General features: G+C 48.0%; 1 protein-coding gene across 3 annotated transcripts in view; it reads left to right on the forward strand.

The window, feature by feature from the left end:
- LOC121139104 (5-formyltetrahydrofolate cyclo-ligase) overlaps window positions 1-19,645 on the forward strand; it is a 34,109-nt gene extending 14,464 nt beyond the window's left edge. For all 3 annotated transcript variants that reach the window (XM_040742011.1, XM_040742012.1, XM_040742013.1), the window contains exon 3: window positions 19,300-19,645. In XM_040742011.1, coding sequence (XP_040597945.1) covers window positions 19,300-19,532 — 233 coding nt within the window. In that variant the 3' untranslated portion in view covers window positions 19,533-19,645. The remainder of the gene's footprint in view (window positions 1-19,299) is intronic.
- The last annotated feature ends 2,860 nt before the right edge of the window (window positions 19,646-22,505 follow it).

Here is a 22,505-nt window from a genome sequence, read left to right on the forward strand (position 1 = left end):
TGAGCTTATTTTGTTGCTACTCCATAACTAATTGTGTTGCTGTTATGAATTGTACTGTAAATATTTGTGTTCCCAATGGTCTTAAGTGAATCCTGTGACAGAGTCATTTGATTCACTAAGGGATTGAGACTCACAGATTGAGAAACACTGCTTTAGAGTAAGCCACATTTTAATTAACTCATTAACGATGCTGGTAGCTTTCACATGCCAGGGAAACACTCTCCCAGCCAGGCCCCAAGCCCTTCTCTTCTTTCTTGTGCTACCTCTCCCACTGTATTTGTTTCTCTTTATTAATGTAAAGGAGCATATAGTATAAATCCACAGCTTTGCCCTTCTGACACACTCCATTCAGCAGGGTTAAGTTTATTGAGTTATGCAATATGGAGCAGAGGCAAGTAGATCTCTGTGATTTTGAGGCCACCTTGGTCTTCAGAAAGTTTCAGGGCAGCTAGAACTAAACAGAGAAACCCTGTCTCAAAAAACCAAAACCCAAAAAATTCATTTGGGGACCTGAAATTGCCCACTGAAAGATAACACACGCACCAGATGGCCATCCCCACCCCCGCATCCCACCCCACCCCTCCCACCTCCCCACCCCTGCTCCAGGTCCTAAGGAACCATGGTTCTCCTTTCCATTTCTGAGATTGACTGCTTTAGATACATGTAAGTGGGGTTGTATAGTATTTTGTTTTTCTGTGGTTCTCTTATTTATTCTTTGATTGTGTCACCCAGAGAACGAGTTCTAAGAGTCATTAGCTTAGACTGAAGAGTTTGTCTTCCTCTTTTTTTTTGTTTTGTTTTTTAGAAAATCACATGACCAGAGGTTACCCAGATTAGAGAAAAAGCATAAGAAAATTATTCACTGATTTCTTCCCATTTCTGTTGTCCCCTTTGGGCCCATCTGACTATGAATATCAGCAAATGTCTCCCAAACTCAGTGTCAAAATAATACTTAGGAATGCTGTTTGGATTAGAGAATATCGCTTCTCTACATTATTTTGCACAGTGAAAACAATTTAATCTCCCTGTCCATATTTATTTTAGTCAATATCGTCTAAGATAGGATGGACTGAAGTTTGATTTTCTGTGCCCTTAAGCCCTAAGGGAGATGCCCAAATCAAGGGCTAGCAAGCTTTCCTTCTAAGGAGCAGGTAATATTTGGGGCTTAGTGGCTGGTACTGCATCTGTTTCAGGGATAAAGTGTGGCTGGGTTCCAGTGAAACTTTATAACCGTATTTGACTGGCAGGATGTGGGTTGCAAGCCGGTGCAGTTAAAGAATTGGGGGTGCAGAGATGGCTCCGTAGGTAAGAGTGCTTGCTGCACAAGCATGAGGACTGAGTTTAAGGCCCCAGAACCTGAGCAAAAAGCCAGGCCTGTTATTCCAGTGCTGTGGGAAGGTGGAGACCAGAGGATCTCTGGTACTTATCTCTACGTCTAGAGGAGACAAAACATGGGGAGGCCTCCTCAGACCTTCACGTGCCTGTATGGGTGTACACCTACACACATGCACATGAGCACACACGCGCGCACACACACACACACACACACGCGCACACACACGCACGCACACACACGCATGCTCATGTGCCATACGCACACTGAATTGGCTCTCCTATTCCCACTTTGGTTCTTGGTAACTAATTTGCTATTTTCATGTATGGTTATGACTGTTGTTCATAGGGATAGCAGTGATGGTCATGATGTCTAATACAATAATGTCAGATAATTGCTACCTGTTCCCTGTTATCTTACTATTTGAGGTATATTTTCTAGATGAGGTGTTGGTCAAAGTATAATTAAGTTTTTAAGTGCTTAAGAAAATAGCTAACATGATTTGAAGTATGTCTCCTGGTATAGACTAGAATTATTTTAGAGTACACACATACACACACACAGTCTTATAAAAAAAATAGCTGTGCCCTATTTTTGCATTAATTTTGCCCAGGAAGATGTAAAAAGGCATCCAACTACCCCAGATGTAGCACTAACAACAACCAAAGTGAGGATTCCACCAAAGTCCAATGTGGTAAACCATTGAGCTTGTTTATTAGACTTGCCTATAAGAACATGGGTAAGGTGTTACTTATAGGAGAGTGGGTGGCCCCCAAACAGCTACATCACTGCAAAGTCCCACTCCACCATGTATGATGATGTCATGAAAGTCGTTTCATGGATTCCCACTTTTCGTACTCTTCCTCTTTTCATATACTGTAGCATCTCCCAAGAGCACTCATAGCTGGTTTGCGGGAACAAGTGATGTCTGGGATCCCAGATGAGGATCCTGTGGTGTCCTTCACCTTTTTCTATTGGGGGGTGGTATTCATAGCTTGGCTACCATGACCATATACCTAGCTTTCAGTATGTTTTAGTTCCTACTTTGTTAATGTGGCTATGGGACAAAGTTTTCTGTACTCTTTACTCCATTATAGCACTGGGACAGTAATTTTATGTCTAGATAAAACAAAAATGAATTCAGCAGTGTTTAATCATAAAGATGAGACATAAAGTAAAAACTAAAATAATCCAAGTCTCCATGCCCAGAAGCAACCACTGATAATAACCATGTGTAAATCTGTTTGTTAGTTTCCACTAGACTCACAGTCTTTTTCATTTTTCACTCTAACATGTGGACACATTAGAAACCAGAGGATACTGAAGTGTTAGAATTCAGTATCACCGAGCAGCTCCCACATTGCTGCCCAGCAGCCCATCTAGCTGCCATTCTGCTGATACCAGAGACATCCTCTCCCTACTCCTGCCTCTTGTATTTCTGTAAATGGCCAGTGTTCCCCGGTTACTACCTAAGCACTGTCAGCCCCCTAGCTGTCCCCCTTATTGAACTTCTTCCCTTCTCCCGGTCTGTGTGTCGTCTGTCCACACTGTGGCCCAGGCCTGACAGTGCTGTATTCAGTGTTACGGAGCCTGCTTCCATGGCAGATTTAGCAGAAGCTCCCATTTTCCCCAGCATTGGAGTTTCAGTGTCACTGTCTATATGACTTTGTCAGATTATATCATGGTTTTCCCATTTGGAAAGAGCAGATGATAATGTGTTTTGTGGGGTTTGTGGGCAGGTGATGTGAACTGGATAGCACAGCTGAAAGTGAGCATCAAAGACTCTTCTTAGAAACAGACACTGCCCAGAGGGTCCTCTGTAAAAGGAAAGCTGGTTTATAACCAGAATGCTTTCTCATCACATCTGGGCAGGGTCGCAATCGCCTAAGTCTGCTCTGCCCCTGACTCCAGCATCTCTCATGGATGGCTCCTGCCTGCATATTTCCAGCTGACAGCAAATTGAGCCGATTAAAAAAAATCTAAATAACTCTTAAAAAAAACTTTCAGAGCCAACAGAGAATAGAGAGTAGGCATTTTCATATCTATAAGTATAAGAGAAGCCTGCATTTACTGAATACTTTACTGGGTTTTGACATACCTCCTTTATGTATTTACTTAGTCTCTCTGTAAAGTTGGTTGTATTGGTCCCATCTTAAGAAGTTGGGTTTCAAGGAGAGCTTCAGTTACTTAGAAGGTTCTTAGCTATACACGGTTGTTGTGGAAGCCAAAGCAGTGGTCATCTGGAAGCCAGTACATTTGACTGAACGCTAGACTATCTTCTAGGCCCTTGCCTTCACACAGAAGGTTGACATTTAAGAGTAGAATTTTGCATTTCTAGTTCTGTGTGCTATGTGATAAAAATTCACAAGGAGGTGTGTGGAATGTAGGGTCTCCTTTTTATCCAGGACCTTCCTGTGTTCCACAACTTTTCATCTCAGAGGCAGCCACTTCTGTGTCCTCCCCAAGATGGACATGTCGCACCTGCTGTGCGGCCTGCATCCGAGAATGTAGCGAGGTGGTCGGGATAGATGACACAGAGACCGGTCTGTTGCTTTAAGAAAAACTTTATGCTTCCCAAGTCAGCTTTAGGAGGAGATTCCAAGTCCGCTTAGGAGAGAGAAGTCTCTCAGGAGAAGTCTCTCCAAGAAAAAAGAGCTTCCCTTTTTAAGGACTTCTGTCATCCATCTACATACAATTCTTTCCAGACTTCTCACCTTCCTGGCTGGTGGTTTAATCTCCGGCCGGCCCCAGAATCGGGGAGACACAGCAGGGGAACAGGAAGAGGCATCTAGCCGTAGGGGGTGTGAAAGTCATGGTATCTCAGTGAGGGAGCCCTTATCTGAGCCCTATCAAGAGCTTTATAGCACTGAATTGTTTTCAGTAAACATCTCACAGCTGCCTGCTCCCAGGCCGAAGGGGAAGTGGGTTTCTGCTCAAGGTCTGGTGTCCCCACATGGATGCACAGGAATGCACAGATATCATAGAGAGAAGGGCAGCTATCTTCACAGGCCACCTTAGTTTGACTTTTCTAGGGTGGAGGCTGCTGTGCGGAAATACTCAGCAGTTGGTACCTTATGAACTTCAGGTTTCTTCTTGTTTCAGCTTTGCATAGAAGATTCTAAATTCCTGTCTCCTTTGACTATAGAGGAAGGTTAGGGCACAGAGAGGATCAAAGTTTACTTGAGAGAAGTGATTTGACAGAAGCACAGAAATTCTTCCCATCAAGGCTACATGTAAGGGACAAATGTACAAAAATGAGAGAAGGTAGGTGCTTTGGAAGTGACCCATAATGGGTAATGGCATTAATGGCCCAGGGATTTTGAGCTGGGTAGTTGTCCTAGTTGTCTGGCCTGCTACACTCAGTAGTGTTTTCTTTCTTAAGAAATAGCCTCATTCGCCGGGCAGTGGTGGCGCACGCCTTTAATCCCAGCACTCGGGAGGCAGAGGCAGGTGGATCTCTGTGAGTTCGAGGTCAGGCTGGACCGACAGCCTCCAAAACAATACAGAGAAACCCTGTCTCGTAAAACCAAAAAAAAAAAAAAGAAATAGCCTCCATTTCTACCACTATCCATATATTCATGACCTAACTCTTTGTTCAGTGGCAAAAAGATCTGAAAACCTCAGTGGGTGCCCTCTGAATTCTGATCTGGTCTGTGACTACTTCTTTCATTTAAACACATAGTGTTCATGGGGTTGAGTCAAGCCTCACACTTATAATATCCTTGGTTTTGAATGCAAGGCATAGATAGGCTTCTTATGCTGTGATACACTGGTCAGCAGAGTGCCCTGTTACACCCAGGAATGCATTGTACCAGGTGTTGTGTGCTTGGCCCAGCGCTCTGGTGATAAGTGTCGATTCTGTATTCTGATGCACATTGGTGTCCATGTCAAAGCAAAGATTTTGTAGTAACAATGATGAAACGAATAGTCAGGGGTCATCCTGTCTTCAGATGTGTATGATTCTACACTGACATTCCCAGTGTCCAAAACATGTTGGGACAGAGTGAAAATGCCCTTATGATGTAATTATTTTTTAAATTACTGGTTTTTGTTAGGCTATCTTGTTGATTAGTTCTTCATGGGGGTTTCCAGGTTTCTTTTCTTTTTTCTTAAATTTTTATCTTGTGTGTGTGTGTGTGTGTGTGTGTGTGTGTGTGTGTGTGTGTGTGTGTGTTGTGGAGTCAGGGGACAATTTTAGGGAGTCAGTTTTCTCTTTCTGTCATGTGACTTGTTGGCAAGCACCTTTAATCAGTAAACCATGTTGCTGGCCCAGAAAAAAATATTTTTTCAAAACCATTTATATATATAATCAGAAGTTGACTATGTCTTATGGTAACACATAATTGGTTTGGTTTATTACCTCTTGTTTTCTGCATTGTTTTTCTGCGAGGAGTAAGCATCATGCGTCAGTCTGCTCCTAACACAACTGTGATGGGTTCAAAGTACTGATTTCTGAGCCTATCACAAGAGCAGTTGTCATGAGTTACTGACCCTGCGTTTTGTTTTGGGATTTTGGGTTCTTTGTGCCATGGACATGATTGATGGATGTGTCTGAGTCTCTGCAGTCAGTTAAGGAGTAGGCATGCAGTAGTTAAGTTGACATTTGATATTAATAGTTCAGGGAAGCTTTACATCATAATATGCTTATTCATTCAAGGTTTTAGGTGAAGGTGGTTTGGATTGATGTTTCATAGTTAAATACACGGCAGTGCTGAGATCTCAACCTGGCAGCCTGTCCAAAAGCCTGCACAGTCCATCTTTCAGTAAAATGTTGTGAAGTCCTTCCTACACACATGCGCGCGCGCGGGCACACACACACACACACACACACACACACGAATAGCCTCACCTATGTTATGAATTCTAGAAAACTTTCTAGGTTTATGTGATTGTGGAGAGTTGGAATGTTGCAGGTCTGTAACTAAATTATTATGAGCTGTCTTTAGCACACCTGTAGCAATTCATTGCCAGCTCTGTGTTATATCCAGCATCCTTGTGATTACCAGGTGAAATCCTTTTGTGATGTGTTCACAAATCACTAATTCTCACCAACCCAAAGGCTAAGAATGCCACCAGATGCTACCTGAAGCTTATAACTGTGATTCCCTTGTTTTGCTGTCACTGACCTGTCTGGTGTTCCCACCATGTATATGAAGATTGTCTTGATTTATGACTTTTTGTTCTGTAAGTATAAAAACTTCACAAAACTGTTACCACTCTGAGTCTTGGTGTTTGGAATAACTGAATCCATGTTCCTAGCCCATGATCACTAATATTTGGCTTTAGAATAATTTACCCCTTATCCCTTTTGAGGTGAGAGCTGTGTTCTTATGCTGCCATGGCCTCTAACATAGTTGGCCTGTGGCTGTTTCTTGCACTCCTTTGCTCAGCCACACTTACCTGTTAGCAGTGGGAACAGTGTAGCTGCTGACTCTTACCCTCCTGGGATAGCTTCCTCTTTAAACTGAATGACCTAAGAGTTCTTCGAGCTCTCTGGATGGCTTCTCATGTGTGCAGTGAAGAGGAGTCTGCCCCCTCCTGCCTGCCTGGAGATGCAGCACTTTTACTCACCCCTTTATTCCTAATGCTGGGCATTGGTGATACTTATTTACCTGTTTTAGTAAACAAGCATAGCCAGTTATCCATGTATATATTGTCTATGGCTGCTTTCACAGTACAGAACTGACTGCGACCCACAGTGTCACATAGCCTAAATGATTTACTATAGGGTCCTTTACAGAAAACAAAACTCATCAAACTAACTCTAGTTCTTTACCTGCACTTCCCTCAGTGTCTTGCTCCCTCTTTGCCTGAGCCCTGGGGAAGAAAAAGCAGGAACCGGTTCTAAGGGAAGACTGGAGTAAGTGGGTGTGCTTGACTTCACTGGGAGTTCCCAAAGAACACCATCCCTTTCCGTGCCTTGGATTTCTTAATTCACAAGAGGAAGTCTCACAATGAGTATGATTATCATAGACAGTACTTCACCATAGAGTTCATAAGCTTTATCTAATTTAATGTTTGTGACCAGCGGGGACCAAGCAGATTTGCAGGTGGTAATTTTGAAACCCAGACTGGAAAGTGACTCGCCCTGGATCCCACAGCTAGGACAGAGCATGGTCCTTGCACCTTACCAGCTGCCTTCAGAGGTGGCTGCTGTTTCAGGGCAGCACCAAACAGTGGGAAAAAAGAAAGTTTGCAAATAAACACAGGTGTAAGGCTGGGGCAAAGGTAAGTGTTACAGTTTTGAATGCAAGAAAGCATAAACAAACAATAAACTATGACTGTGCAGAAGGATTTAGCTATCCCCAGAGACCCCTTCCTGAAGTTCCTGTTGCAATCCTGATGAGTGGAGCTCTTTGGCTGTCTTAGGTACATTCTGCTCCAGTAGGGCTTGTGAAGCAAGAGCCTGAGGGGTTAAACAAAAGCAGGATTGTGGGCTGTGCTGATACCATTGTCCTCTGTTAATGAGACTCTGGTGACTGTAAACAGGGCCATGCCCAAGCTGTAGGAAGAGTATGTGTGAAGAAGGAAGGCTTTTCTGTTTTCCTACAGAATTTTGACATTAGGGAGTGTCTAGGGTATCACTCTAGTGTGTATGGCATGGAAAGCTTGTTGAGCCCATACCTGATTTTCTTGTCCCCATTGGGGAAAGGGGCATCCAGAAGTAGTATTATGGTGTGGGAATATTCTCAGAGGGATGTGTGTGTGTGTGTGTGTGTGTGTGTGAGTGTGGGGGGGAGTGTGTGTGTGTGTGTGTGAGTGTGCACCTGCGTGTGTGTTTCAGGTGGGGAAGAGGAAAGAAGGGAATAAAGGTTGGTGGCACAGGAAGAACTGAGACCACAGATGGATGAAGGCGAGTGAGGGCTGCAGGATGTTTCCATAAAAACACTCAGATTCACCAGACAGCAGAAGTGGGAGCCTACCAGAAAAGACTTCCTAAGTAACTACTGGAACCAAGGGCCACAGCCCACGAATGGTAAAAGGGTGTTAGTGAAAGACCCCAGAGGAGTGCTTTCTCTTCAGGGAGACCCTTCCCAAGGATCAGCCGAGACCACGGATTGGATGCAAACTGCAAGAGGCTTTATTGCTCACACACGGGTACCCGGGCGTCTTGGTCTCTCGGGAACCAAGCGCCCCGAGCAAGAAAACGGGGCCCTTTTTATAGCAACAAGCACGGTACAGAAGCGAGGTGCACGGTTACAGAGTCCCTATTGGTTAGTTTAAATGAGGCGAGGGGTGAGCTTTAGAACAGCCAACTCGGGTACAAGGAAGTCAGATAAGGCTGACTAGGCTCAATCTAGGATACACAGTGGTCGGGACATTCTCGGAGCTACCCGCCCTCATCACCAGGTGGTCAACCATAGATATCCTGTTTGATAATTACTCTGGCGCCAGGGCCCCTGACCTGAGTCCGAACTCCCTCAGCACCAGGTGGCCAACTACAGATATCCTGTTTGGTAATCACTCTGGCGCCAGGGCCCTTAGCCTGAATCTGAACTCATGGTTACTTTTTAGACAGATGTTTCTTGCAGTTGGGGTCTTTCATTCCCCCATTTCTTTTGAGACTGAATGGGATCTTTCATTCATAGGAATTAACTATTTCAGGGTCCAGCTGTTTGAGCTGTTGGTACTGCTGTGTCAGGACCATAGCATGAATCACCGAAAACCTATCTTTTACAAACTGGATTAAGCGATTGAGGATGTAGGGGCCCAAAATTAAAATAATAAGGAGGACCAATAAGGGTCCTGTAATGGCAGATAGAAGAGTTGTGGACCAAGGGGACTTGTTAAACCATCCTTCAAACCAGCCCTGCTGAGCGTCTAGGACTCTCTGCCTCTGGTCTAATCTCTGTCTCAATTTTGCCATGTTGTCTCTTACGACCCCAGTATGGTCGGTGTAGAAGCAGCACTCTTCTTTTAAGGCAACACATAACCCTCCTTCCTTGAGAAAAAGCAGGTCTAAACCCCTTCTATTTTGTAACACTACCTCGGAGAGAGATTTGAGTGATTTTTCGAGGGCCGTGACTGATTCTTCAAGAATCCTTATATCCGACTGCGTGGCCGTTTGCAGTTGGTGGTACTGGGTGGTTTCTGAGAGAGCCTTAGCCCCGGTGCCTATACCGGCAGCTATTCCCCCGATCCCCAGCAATAGGGCCAGTGTTACTGACACCAGCTCCCTCTTAATCCGTATCTGTGGCCTGTCCTCAAACTGACTAACAAAATACTCGGAGGTGTGGTACGTAATCCTAGGCCATAGCTGGATCAGGACACAATAATCTTGGGACATGTTCATAACGGTGGCGGAAACACAGGGGGTGAGGCCAGTACTGCAAGCCCAATAGCTGCCATTGGGGGCGGACAGATAGTACGTCCCTCCCCAGTTCAAGGGTTCGGGTGGAATTGCAGAGGGGGGTGTGAGAGGCAGGGACCTTCCCGATGCATGTACCTTGTCCTGATACCTCAGTCAGGGTCAATTGGTGTGAGGACCCTGAGGCACATGAGGATGGTGGTGAGGTATGATTAGAATAGTTTCCCACCACCGCAGTGCCCTCATAATAAGGGGGGCTTGACACTAAGCAGAGCCAGCAATCTTGGGTTCTGTCGGGCTGTGTCTCATTTAGGGCTAGGTAGGCTCCCTGGATTAAGTCTACAAGCCGGTCCCCAGTGCCAGAGGTAGCAGGTTCTGTGGAGTTAGGGGAGGGCAGGCCTGTGCTACCCACGAAGGAGGGGGTCGGCTGCGGGGCAGATTGGTCAGAGGGGTGTCTCTGGTCAGTCAGCACTGGATTCGGTCCAATAGGTACCGGATTGGTTTGGACGCTCAAGCGGATCTTAAAGTTTAAGCCCTTGTCTTTTCCATCCATGTACCACCTTAGTCCCCAAGTCCTTCCCGTCAGCCATTGGGTATAGTCCGTTTTACCCTTTTGAGTGAAAATGATCTTCAGGGGAAGACAGGTGGCTGTGTCGCAGGACCAGGAGCCCCATTTCCCGTCCTTCCCGTCACTGCAGCCAAATGCTCCTAAGGGGGGGCATGAAAAATTGTGGCTCACCGTGATCCAGTCCCATGAGGAACTGGGTTTCCAATAGGCATCCCCTGTGGTCTCGCAGCCCCATGAGGCGCAGAAATATGCCTCATACCCTCCACATTTTAAGGCTTTAGATTGTCCTTCCCGGGGGCAGACATAGAAATCCATTTGTGCCAGGTGACACCTGGCTCTCGGGCTGCTACAACCTATTGGCCAGGTCGGGGTCCCAAACCCATATAGATTCATTTCCACCGCTGTTAAAGGAGTGGACATGTATTTTTGGAGCTCATTGGCACCGTACGTAGAGATGTCCCAGGTATCCAGTCCCGCGGCCAGCTGGCAAAAATCGGGAGTGAGAGCGGGCCACCAGGTACCAGGCGTGTGATAGCCCAAAAGTGACCAGACAACCTCCCCCTGGGAGAGCACTTGCCAGGTTAATTGCTGGGGGGTGTGAGGACTTCCCTCGATAGGGGAAAGGGAAAGCATCAAGCATAAGGAGGCGATCAAACAACTCGGGAGAGTCTTATCTTTAGAGGATTTTGAGTGTGTTGGGCCTTCCATATCGGTTGTGAGTCTCCGGGCTGGGCTGGCTTCACGTGACTGGCGTGGATCCAGGCAGCAATCCCGTCCACCTTGACCGCGGTTGGGGTTGTGAGCAAGACCAAATAGGGCCCTTTCCAGCGGGACTCCAGGTTCTTAGCCTGATGTCGTCTGACCCAAACAGCGTCTCCTATCTGGTACTGGTGAGGCACGAGTGGGTGGTCCCTCTGGTCTCGATACGCCTGGGCGAGGGGTCTCCACACTTCCCGCTGGACCAGTTGGAGGGCATGCAGGTGGGCTTGTAAAGAAGGAGTGGTGGCATAGTCAGAAACATCTGGGCTGAGGAAATGGACAATGGGCACCGGGACCCCGAACAAGACCTCAAACGGGGTCAGCCCATGGGGGCCTGGCGTGTTCCTGGCCCTATACAGGGCGAGTGGTAGTAAGAGGACCCAGTCTTTAGTGCCAGTTCCAAGCGTTAATTTGGTCAAAGTCTCCTTGATCGTTCTATTCATCCTCTCTACCTGTCCTGAACTTTGGGGTCTATAGGCACAATGTAATTTCCAATCAATCCCCAATAAGGTGGCCACAGACTGACTTACCTGGGAGACGAAAGCAGGACCGTTATCTGACCCTATTACCTGTGGCATCCCGTATCGGGGAAAGATCTCCTCCAGCAGCTTTTTAGCCACCACGGCGGCGGTCTCATACTTCGTAGGGAAGGCTTCTGGCCACCCTGAAAATGTATCTATAAAGACCAGTAGGTATTTATATCCATACTTCCCGGGTTTTATCTCGGTGAAGTCCACTTCCCAGTGGGTGCCGGGACGATGACCCCGGGTTCTCGTCCCGGGAGACAATTTGATTTTGGAGGCATTAACTCGGGCACATGCATCACAGCGCTCGGTGATCTCCTTAAGGATTTTGTCCTTTTGGAGGAAAAGGTAGGTCTCCTCCTCCCGCTCCAACAGTTTCTTCATCTTCTGATAACTGAGGTGGGTGAACCGATGCAAGTGGGAGATTAAGTAGCGGCCTTCCTTTACGGGTATCACTACCTTCCCTTGGTGAGTCCGTCTCCCAGTCTCGGGGTCTTCCTGAGCTCCCATTTCACGTAGGCTGTGGATCTCCTCTTCTGTGTATGTCCAGCTGGGGTTTTCATGGTTATGGCCCGGTGTAGAGCATGTCATCAATTCTTTAGCTTGTTCCCCCTTGTTAGCTGCCGCCTTGGCGACCCAATCAGCCATCCTATTGCCCCTAGCGACCAGCGAGTCCCCTTTTTGATGTCCAGGGCAATGGACAATGCTAAGGGCCTGCGGCAAGTGTATGGCCTGCAATAGGGCCAATATTTCGGCTTTGTTTTTAATGTCTTTACCCTCCGAGGTAAGTAAGCCCCTCCTCCTGTAAATTTCCCCGTGGATGTGAGCCGTGGCGAAGGCATACCTGCTGTCAGTGTACACAGTGAGTCTCTTACCTTTGGCCAATTGTAAGGCTTGTGTTAGGGCTATGAGTTCAGCCTTTTGAGCGGAGATTCCTGCTGGCAGGGCTTGGGACCATACCACCTGGTCTTCCATAGTCACTGCGGCTCCTGCTCGGTGTTCCCCGTTCTCCAGGAAACTGCTTCCGTCAGTGAACCATACATGGTCAGGATCAGGGAGCGGTAGATCTGACAGGTCTGGACGGGTCCCATGGACCTCGGCCAAGATCTGCAGGCAGTCATGAGGTTCATGTGCATCCGGGAGGGGCAGGAGGGTAGCGGGGGTTTAAAGCTACCGGAGCTTCCTACCGGATCCGATCAGAGTCCAATAACAGGGTTTGGTAGTGGGTCATCCTGACATTGGTGAGCCACCTGTCCGGGGGCTGCCGGATTATGGCCTCTACAGCATGCCGGGCCAGGATAGTGAGCGGCTGCCCCATGGTCAATTTGCTGGAGTCCTTGACCAAGACGGCTATCGCCGCTACCATGCGGAGGCATGGTGGCCACCCTGCAGCAACCGGGTCAAGTTTTTTGGATAGGTAGGCTACTGGTCTCCTCCATGGTCCTAGTCTTTGAGTCAATACTCCCTTCGCAAAGCCCTGTTTCTCGTCCACATACAGTTCGAAGGGCCTGAGCAGATCGGGTAGTCCCAGTGCTGGGGAGCTCAAAAGGGCCTGTTTGATATCTGCAAAGGCTTGTTGTTGATCCTTTCCCCATTTAAACGGTACCCCTGTTCGGGTTAAGGGGTACAGGGGGGCAGCTAGTTCAGCAAACCCTGGGATCCAGAGACGACAAAAGCCCGCGGTTCCCAGGAATTCCCTTAATTGCCTGGGGGTCCTGGGAGCGGGGATGCTCAAAATAGTCTGTTTCCGGGCCTCAGTTAGCCATCTCTGTCCCTGTTTTATTTCATAGCCCAGGTAGGTTACCTGTTCCCTGCAGAGTTGGGCCTTCTTGGCCGAGGCTCGGTATCCCATGCTCCCCAGTGCCTGAAGCAGGGCTCCCGTCCCATGGCGGCAATCTTCCTTTGAAGTAGCTGCCAAGAGGAGATCATCCACATATTGGAGCAGGACCAGGGAGGGGTGCTGGATGCGGAAGTCAGCCAAGTCGCGGTGCAGGGCCTCATCAAAGAGTGTGGGGCTGTTCTTGAATCCTTGTGGGAGCCGCGTCCATGTTAGCTGTCCCGAAATCCCCTGGGCCGGGTCTTTCCATTCAAAGGCGAACAGTAATTGGCTGGTGGGGTGGAGTCTCAAGCAGAAGAAAGCGTCTTTGAGATCCAGGACTGTATACCAAGTGTGGGTGGGCGGCAACCAACTAAGGAGGTTATAGGGATTTGGCACTGTAGGGTGTAGATCCTCGACCCTTTTATTAACCTCCCGGAGGTCTTGGACCGGCCGGTAGTCTCCTGTTCCCGGCTTCTTAACTGGCAATAAGGGGGTGTTCCACGGAGATTTACAGGGGACTAGGATCCCTTGTTCTAAGAGTCTATTAATGTGGGGCGTGATGCCCTCCCTAGCTTCCTTAGACATTGGATATTGCTTGATGGCAACCGGCAGGGCGTTTGCTTTTAAGGAGACGATTATGGGGGGCTGGTTATCAGCAAGGCCCATTCCCCCGGTTTCCGCCCATGCCTGAGGATAGCGTTGCAACCAGGTTTCCAAGTCCGAAGGGGCATTTTTAGCTTGCTCATGTAACCTATATTCATCCTCTATGGACAGAGTCATCACGTGTAAAGGCCGCCCCGCCAAATCAGTCACACTAATTCCAGCCTTTTCAAAATGTATCTGAGCCTTTAGTTTGGTTAAGAGATCTCTCCCTAGCAGGGGATAAGGGCAATCCGGAACGTGGAGGAAGGAGTGAGTTACCTTACCGGTGGCCAACTGCACCTGTCGGTTGGTAGTCCAGTGGTAACTCTTTCCTCCTGTGGCTCCTTGGACCCAGGCTGTGCGGCTACTCAGCGTCCCCGGGGGATCTTGTCAGGACGGAGTGTTGTGCCCCTGTATCTACTAGGAAGGTTACTGGTTGCCCCCCTACTTGTAGGGTTAACCTTGGCTGGGGGGGGGCTCCTGGCCTCGACCCTCCTAATCCTCTAAATTTAGGAGAGATACCGGGGGTTGGGGTTTGGCGTGCCGGTTTCGATTTTGCTTTCTCCGGCATTCACGCGCCCAATGTCCTTTTTCCTTGCAATAGGCGCATTGATCCTTCTCCAATCTAGGTCCTCTTCGTTCTCCCCCCTGTCTATCCTGCCTTGGTCTTTGTCCTGACACTACTGTGGCCATCAGCCTTGTCAGTTCCCTATGCCGCTTCCTGTCCCTCGTATTTTCTCTCTCTTCCATCTCCTTCTGAAGTCTTTCCTCCCTTTCCATGTTTTCCCTTCTCCAGCGCTCCTCTCTTTCCTCTGGACTTTCTCTCTTATTGAAAACTTTCTCTGCCTCTTTTAACAAATCTGACACTGTCTGTCCTTGTAAATTATCCAGTCGCTGCAATTTATTTCGGATGTCCGGAGCCGACTGCCAAATGAAGGCCATGGCGAGGCCCATAGCCTGCCCCGGATCCTCGGGATCGTACGGGGTATACATACGATAGGCGTCTTTCAACCGTTCGAGAAAGGCTGCCGGTGTCTCCTCTGATTTCTGCAACACCTGCTTTACCTGGGCCAAATTAGTGGGGCGCCTAGCGGCCCCCCGGAGACCCGCTATAAGCAACTGGCGATAAAGACGCAGATGGGTCCTACCTGCATCGGTGGTGAAGTCCCAATTGGGTCTAGTCAAGGGAAAAGCAGCGTCAATCTCGTTAGGGAGTTGGGTCAGCTGGCCATCTGCTCCCCTCACATTCTTACGAGCCTCGAGGAGGACTCGCTGCTTCTCTTCAGTGGTGAGGAGTACCTGCAGGAGCTGCTGGCAATCATCCCAGGGCTGATGTGTCACCAAAACTGATTCTAAAAGAGAGGTTAACTGTGAGGGGTCCTTAGAAAAAGGAGGATTGTTATTTTTCCAGTTATACAGATCGGAAGCAGAGAATGGCCAGTACTGGGGTTGGCCGTCTGGCCCTGTCCGCAGTGGCAGGGCGGTGGAATCGGCGGGGGCTTGTTCTCTTCTTCCTCTCAGGCGGCCGGCGACGGGTGACGAAGCGGTCCTCTCGGGAGGTCGAGCCGCCGCCGGTTGCCTGGCTGGCTCAGCTTCCGCCTCGTCCGGTCGTTGTCCCGCAGCTAGTGGTGCCTCCTGGTATGGAGGTGGACCCTCCGCCAGAAGGTCCATAAGCAGGTCATCTCCATCTGGAAGAACTTTCGGTTTAGACTTCTCGGGTGAGGGGCGCACGAGGGCAGGGTACAGATTGGAGCGGGAAGCGGCAGGGGTCAGGAGTGGGTTTAAGGGAGGGGGGAAGAGAAGGTGCGGACGGTTTAGGGGGTCGGGAGTGGGAGGAAAAAAGGGGGGTCATTCCGGGGAGGAATGGCTTGACCCATGCGGGTGGTTTCTGGACTAAAGCCTCCCAGGTGATGATGTAATCCACCTGGTCAGGGTGTCCGTGTGGTCCAGGATCCATGACTTTTCCTTTTACAAGACTAATAATGTTAGGACTGAAGGTACCATCTCGTGGCCATCCGACATCAAGGGTGGGCCATTCGGAGGCGCAGAAGGTGACCCATTTTCTCTTATGCACATCGGCCGATTGATTATGTGCGTATTCCTGTACTTTCTTCCAATGATCCAAGGTTAGAGAAAGAGGGGTGGTAACCGACTGTCCCATTTTTTCTAAACTAAGAACAGCACAAACTCCTACCACGAATAGAAAACACAGAGACAGACAACAAATTTTCGCAGCGCGGCTTTGGCAAAAAACCGAAAGTGATCTTTCTGAAGGGAGAGGGGCCCTCCTCTCGCCTTCCCAGAGCAGGACCAAAAATCCTTCTCCCTGAGGGGGAGGTCCCGAACAGGGCGGGAAACTGCCCAAACATAAACCTGCGATGTCAGTCGTGGAATCTGTCACCGCGCAGTATCCCCTGGGACGTCCCCCAGGGCCGCGGTCGGGAGTTCTGAACCCGTCGGTTCCTCCTCGGCGTGCCAGCAACCGATGTACACAGCTGAGTACTACAGACGCGGGCGCAAACACAACATAGAACAACAACAGACATACAGTGGATCCACACAAGGCTTACCTCCCAACGGTGGGTCGGTGGTCCCTGGGTGGGGGTCTCTAATCCTGGACGAGCCCCCAAATGAAAGACCCCAGAGGAGTGCTTTCTCTTCAGGGAGACCCTTCCCAAGGATCAGCCGAGACCACGGATTGGATGCAAACTGCAAGAGGCTTTATTGCTCACACACGGGTACCCGGGCGTCTTGGTCTCTCGGGAACCAAGCGCACCGAGCAAGAAAACGGGGCCCTTTTTATAGCAACAAGCGCGGTACAGAAGCGAGGTGCACGGTTACAGAGTCCCTATTGGTTAGTTTAAATGAGGCGAGGGGTGAGCTTTAGAACAGCCAACTCGGGTACAAGGAAGTCAGATAAGGCTGACTAGGCTCAATCTAGGATACACAGTGGTCGGGACATTCTCGGAGCTACCCGCCCTCATCACCAGGTGGTCAACCATAGATATCCTGTTTGATAATTACTCTGGCGCCAGGGCCCCTGACCTGAGTCCGAACTCCCTCAGCACCAGGTGGCCAACTACAGATATCCTGTTTGGTAATCACTCTGGCGCCAGGGCCCTTAGCCTGAATCTGAACTCATGGTTACTTTTTAGACAGATGTTTCTTGCAGTTGGGGTCTTTCATTAGGTGGTGGTAATCCTGTGGGCAGGGACCCACAGCCAAAGTCCTAAGAAGAATGCCAGGACCCCTGAAGGGTGAGTTCAGATCCCTGAGTTACTCAACAGTCCAAAGGACCCCTGAAGGGTGAGTTCAGATCCCTGAGTTACTCAACAGTCCAAAGGCCATTCTCCCTTCTGCTTAACAGCTCTCCCATTCACATCAAACTAGCAGGCATGCTGAGACAAACTTACTCGTTTTGTTACTTCTTTAATCCAAATATATGTATTTAGAGTTATTAAAGTGGGGATGTCATGCCACGATTGATCTATCTGAAGATAATGTACTTGTCTTTCAGGGTCTTTGTGCTCTGGAAGTCTATTGAAATTCAAGCTTGAAGGATGGCTTGGAAAAAGTTATGGCCTGCAAGGAAATTTGCTGTCCAGTGGAGTTGACAGAGACATACACCCTCAGCTCTACGAAGTAGACTCCAGGAAGAGCAGCAGACCAAGCACAGGGAGGAGCAGGGCAGTGGCAGCAAGCTTGGCTGCAGCCTGAGGGCTGAGGATGGCTTTCCTTGCCTGTTTCCTTCCTCCATTCCCTCTTCCACCAGCATAATGTGGCAGCTCCAAAATTCTGCCTTCTGTCCTTAGGAGTTGGCACTGGTGGATGTCCCAGCTGCTCTGTTGCTTTCCCTTTTTGTTGCTTGGCTTTTATAGTTTTTCTTATGTTATCTAGTATCCTCTAAGATCTTGTTTTAATTTTTGTGGATAATCCATAGGAGCAGGACTGCTAGGTTTTATGGTAGTTCTATTTTTAATTTTGTGACTAATCTGCACACCTTTTTAAGGACGTCTATGGCTCGTGCTGGAGAGAGCTGGTCTGTCGTCTTACTCTCTACCCCGTTCTTCCATCTCCAGGAAACAGAAGTGCTGCCTGCCGCTTCTTCAGCACACTGCTCCTGCTACCCCCCTTTTGGTTTCCAGGATATAACCTGACCCTTAACTTGTTCTTAAAGATCCATGTCAAGTCAAAATACCCCATGACCTGGTCTTGTCACCTAGCTAGATTTACTTGCTCTCTGCTGGAGTCTCTAGAGCTCCTGTCTCTGTTGTTTGGGACACATGATAGAGATGTTGTCTTGGCCTTGGCCTGAATTTTTGTTTTAACTGAACTACCATCTCTTGAAGGCAGGGACTCTGTCTCCTCTGAGGACTTTGCAAAATATGTTTCTTACCATGAGAGGCAGAAGTCATAGAAACTGTATGTGTGTTACAGGTTTAGAAGACAGGAGCTTTAAGTCAGTTGCTCTGGAAACATAAAGAGGACCCTAGGGAGTAAGGTCCAAGTGCACAGGGCACTGTTCATCCCTATAGAGATAAATGAATGGGATGGGGAGAGAGAAAAGGTCAGTGACACCACCATTCTTAGCAAGCAGGGCTTGTAATAGGCAGGCTTAGAGGTTGGATCTGACTGCACCTGAGCTGTTCAGTGTGGGATATTTACGGGTAGGGTCGACAGGTACATGCCAGGAACAGGAAGTGGAGCTGACCTCAGAGGAAGTCAGCAGCTGCTTGAAGCAGGGGCCAGTCTAGCGGCAGTCTGAATAACACTGCTTCTAGCATCCTGTGCTGGAGAGCCCTTGGCTTCCAACCGTGGTATGCCTAGCCAGCAGTGCTGTCTGAGTGGTTAGCCCACAGCGAAGATGACAGGCTGAGCCTACCCTTGCCTGTCAATGGGAGGAAAAGGAAGAGGAGTGGGCTTCTCAGTGCTCTTAGGAGCTATGAGAATAGCTCCATCCGTCCTGCTTTTCCCTTACCCTCTCACACCTCTCCATCTCATTGTCCAGGCTGCTGCCTCCCAAACTGGGCAGTGCGTGGAGGGAGAAGCATGCTAGAATTAACGGAGGTTCTGAGGCTCTGCCCTGGAGAACCCTCTGGCTGGTGTGGCCAGGGCTAGCAATCTGCCATATCTCTAGAGGCCCACCAGGAACTGCGGAAGGATGGATGCAGGACTAACTAAGTAGCTGGAGAATTAGCTCCTTTGTCCAACTTGATTTTTTCATAATTTCACAAAGGTCGGCTCTTTCTTTAGAAATCAGAAAAAGGATTATTGTTATAAGAAATAAAACACAGCTGCTATCCTGAATTGATCTTGCAATAACCATATACATCCCTATTTCCACAGGTGGACTTGACCTCATCTTCTTGCCAGGCCTTGGGTTTGACAAAGATGGCAACCGGCTAGGGCGGGGCAAGGGCTACTATGACACCTACTTGAAGCGCTGTATGCAGCATCAGGAAGTGAAGCCCTACACCTTGGCTTTGGCTTTCAAAGAGCAGATCTGTCTCCAGGTCCCAGTGGATGAACACGACATGAAAGTAGATGAAGTCCTTTATGAAGACTCCCCGGCATCTTAAGTCACATGAGGACAGCCACCCTCACAGTTGTGTACCAATGTGAAGAAAATCTGTGTATTTTCCTCTTGTCAAAAATGAGTCAACATGGCACATTAAAGTGAATATGTATTGTGTTTCTTTAGTGTACATATAAAATATCTAACACAAAACCATCTTTAGAAATCAGTAGAAGTAGCCGGGCGTTGGTGGTGCACGCCTTTAATCCCAGCACTCGGGAGGCAGAGGCAGGCGGATCTCTGTGAGTTCGAGACCAGCCTGGACTACCGAGCGAGTTCCAGGACAGCCTCCAAAGCCACAGAGAAACTCTGTCTCGGAAAACCAAAAAAAAAAGAAAAAAAAAAAAAAAAAGAAAAAAGAAATCAGTAGAAGTGTGAATACCAGGATATTAATTCAAATGGAGGCAAAAGCTGTATGGCTTCAGCTTAGCTTCCTGGTGTTAAGATGGTAAGCTGACCTCTCTGCCTTGCAGTTTAAATTAAATATTTATGAGTATTAGAGAATCATAGAAATTGGGGATGACGGCTCCATTCCCTAATGTCCGGCCATTGCTCTGGCTTATGGAGACTCAGCTGTTATTAATTTGTTTGGCAGTACTTGGTATGGATAAAATATTCCCCAAGAATAATATACCACCTAATCATGACTTCAGTTACTCACCTCAAGGTTTAAAGGGCGATACTTTGTAGTTCCACGAGAGGAACCTTTGGTGGTTTACATACTTTGATTCAGTTGATTGGTCTCTGGCCCTTAGGACTTTAAGATCCGATATACATTGGGAATGATTTCTGTTGGTTCGTGGATTCCATTTGGAAATGGAAGCTGCCATGGCTGGACATTGCCAGATGGCCTCACAGCCAGAGAGAGGTGATTTTGTTGCAAGGAGTATCTGGTTATCACAAGATACTCAGGGGTCTCCCTGGCCATGACTACTTGCTTTCTTGCTTTGGTCCCACCTCAGCCTGTCAGTGGCTCCTGCTGGCATTGCCTCTGGGATGCCTTTTACACCTGTTCTCCCCTTCCTCTCATCTTACTGCTGTTTTCTTCAGCCCGCAGTGTTTCTCAGCTGAAGTAGGCCGCTTCATGCTCAGCTTCTTTTACATCCAATTTATTTCAGGGATGGTCTGATAAGATGTGACTCTAAAGCTCCCAATTGGAATATTTTGGAGACTTAATAACAGTTAGATGTTGGGAGCACTTCACGTACCTTAATCTTTTGGAGCCAACCTGTACTTTCTTTTTTTTTTTTTTTTTGTCTTTTTTTAAATCATTTTTTATTTTAATTTTAAATAGCTTGTTTTACATGTCAATCCCAGTTCCCTCTCCCTCCCCTCCTCCCGCACTCCCCTCCCCCCCCACCCTCCCACCCTATTGCCAAATCCTTCCACATAGGGGATATCTAGAGTCTGTCATTTTACTCTGGGTAGGGTCCAGGCACTCCCCTAAGAGTCCAGGCTGAGGGAGCATCCCTCTTTGTTCTATAGGCACACGAAGACTGTTTGTATACCAGGGATAGACACTGATCCACAGCTCAGGGCCCCATAGGTTGCCCAGGCCTTCTCGCTGACACTCACATTTGGGGGGTCCAGATCAGTCCCATGCTGGCCTCCCCACTGTCGCTCTGGGGTCCAAGAGCTCTCCACTGTTCAGATCAGCTGTCTCTGCTGGTTTTGCCAGCCCATTCTTTGCCAATTTGCTCATCACTCCTCTCTCTCTGTCACTGGGTTCCTTGGGTTCAGTTCAGTGATTAATTGTGTGTTTGCCTCTGCTTCCATCAGTCACAGGATGAAGGCTCCCGGATGGTTATAGACATCAAGTTCATTATCACGAATGGGCATTTGAGGTGGTCTCTCCACTATTGCTTAGCTTGCCAATTGGTGTTATCCCTTTAGATCACTCGAGGTCGCTCTGGTGCCTGATCTGTGTTCAATCCTATGATTCCTTCTTCCCCCTATTCTACCCCACCCCCTCAACTTCCTTTTCCCCCATGACCAACTCTATTCCTTTTCACCCCCTCTCTTCTTCCCAGGTCCCACTCCCCCCCACTCCTCGCCGTGTTCCCCATCCATTCAGAGGATCTTGTCTCCATCCTCTTCTCTTGGGTACTATGCATATATGCATATCTTTTAGGTTCTTTCCTGTTTCCCAGACTCTCTATCAGTGGAAGTGCAGACTGGCACTATCCTGATCCATGTCTAAAATCCATATATGAGTGAGTACATACCATGTTTGGCTTTTTGCGACTGGGTTACCTCACTCAGGATGGTTTCTTCCAGTGCTATCCATTTCCCTGCGAATTTCAAGATTCCATTGTTTTTTTCTGCTGAATAATACTCCATTGTGTAAATGTACTACATTTTCTCTATCCACTCTTCAGTTGAGGGGCATCTAGGTTGCTTCCAGGTTCTGGCTATTACAAATAATGCTGCTATGAACATAGTGGAGCAGATGCCCTTGTTGTATGAACTTGCCTCATTTGGATATATGCCTAAGAGTGGAATTGCTGGGTCTAGTGGTAGATTAATTCCCATTTTCCTGAGGAATCTCCATACTGATTTCCAAAGAGGCTGTATGAGTTGGCACTTCCACCAGCAGTGGAGGAGTGTTCCTCTCTCTCCACATCCTCTCCAGCATAAATTGTCTTCGGTGTTTTTGATTTTAGCCATTCTGACAGGAGTAAGATGGTATCTCAGAGTTGTTTTGATTTGCATTTCCCTGATGGCTAAGGATGTTGAGCACTTTCTTAAGTGTCTCTTGGCCATTTTAGCCTCCTCTAATGAGAATTCTCTATTTAGCTCTGTACCCCACCTTTTAATTGGATCCTTTGGTGTTTTGGAGACTTGTTTCTTGAGTTGTTTGTAAATTTTGGAGATTAGCCCTCTGTCAGATGTAGGGTTAGTGAATATCTTTTCCCATTCTGTGGCCTGCCTTTTTGTCTTTTTGACTGTGTCCTTTGCCTTACAGAAGCTTTTTAGT

This window comes from Mesocricetus auratus, unplaced genomic scaffold (genome assembly GCF_017639785.1).
Source record: "Mesocricetus auratus isolate SY011 unplaced genomic scaffold, BCM_Maur_2.0 Super-Scaffold_6731, whole genome shotgun sequence".
In the NCBI taxonomy this organism is placed as follows: Eukaryota; Metazoa; Chordata; class Mammalia; order Rodentia; family Cricetidae; genus Mesocricetus; species Mesocricetus auratus.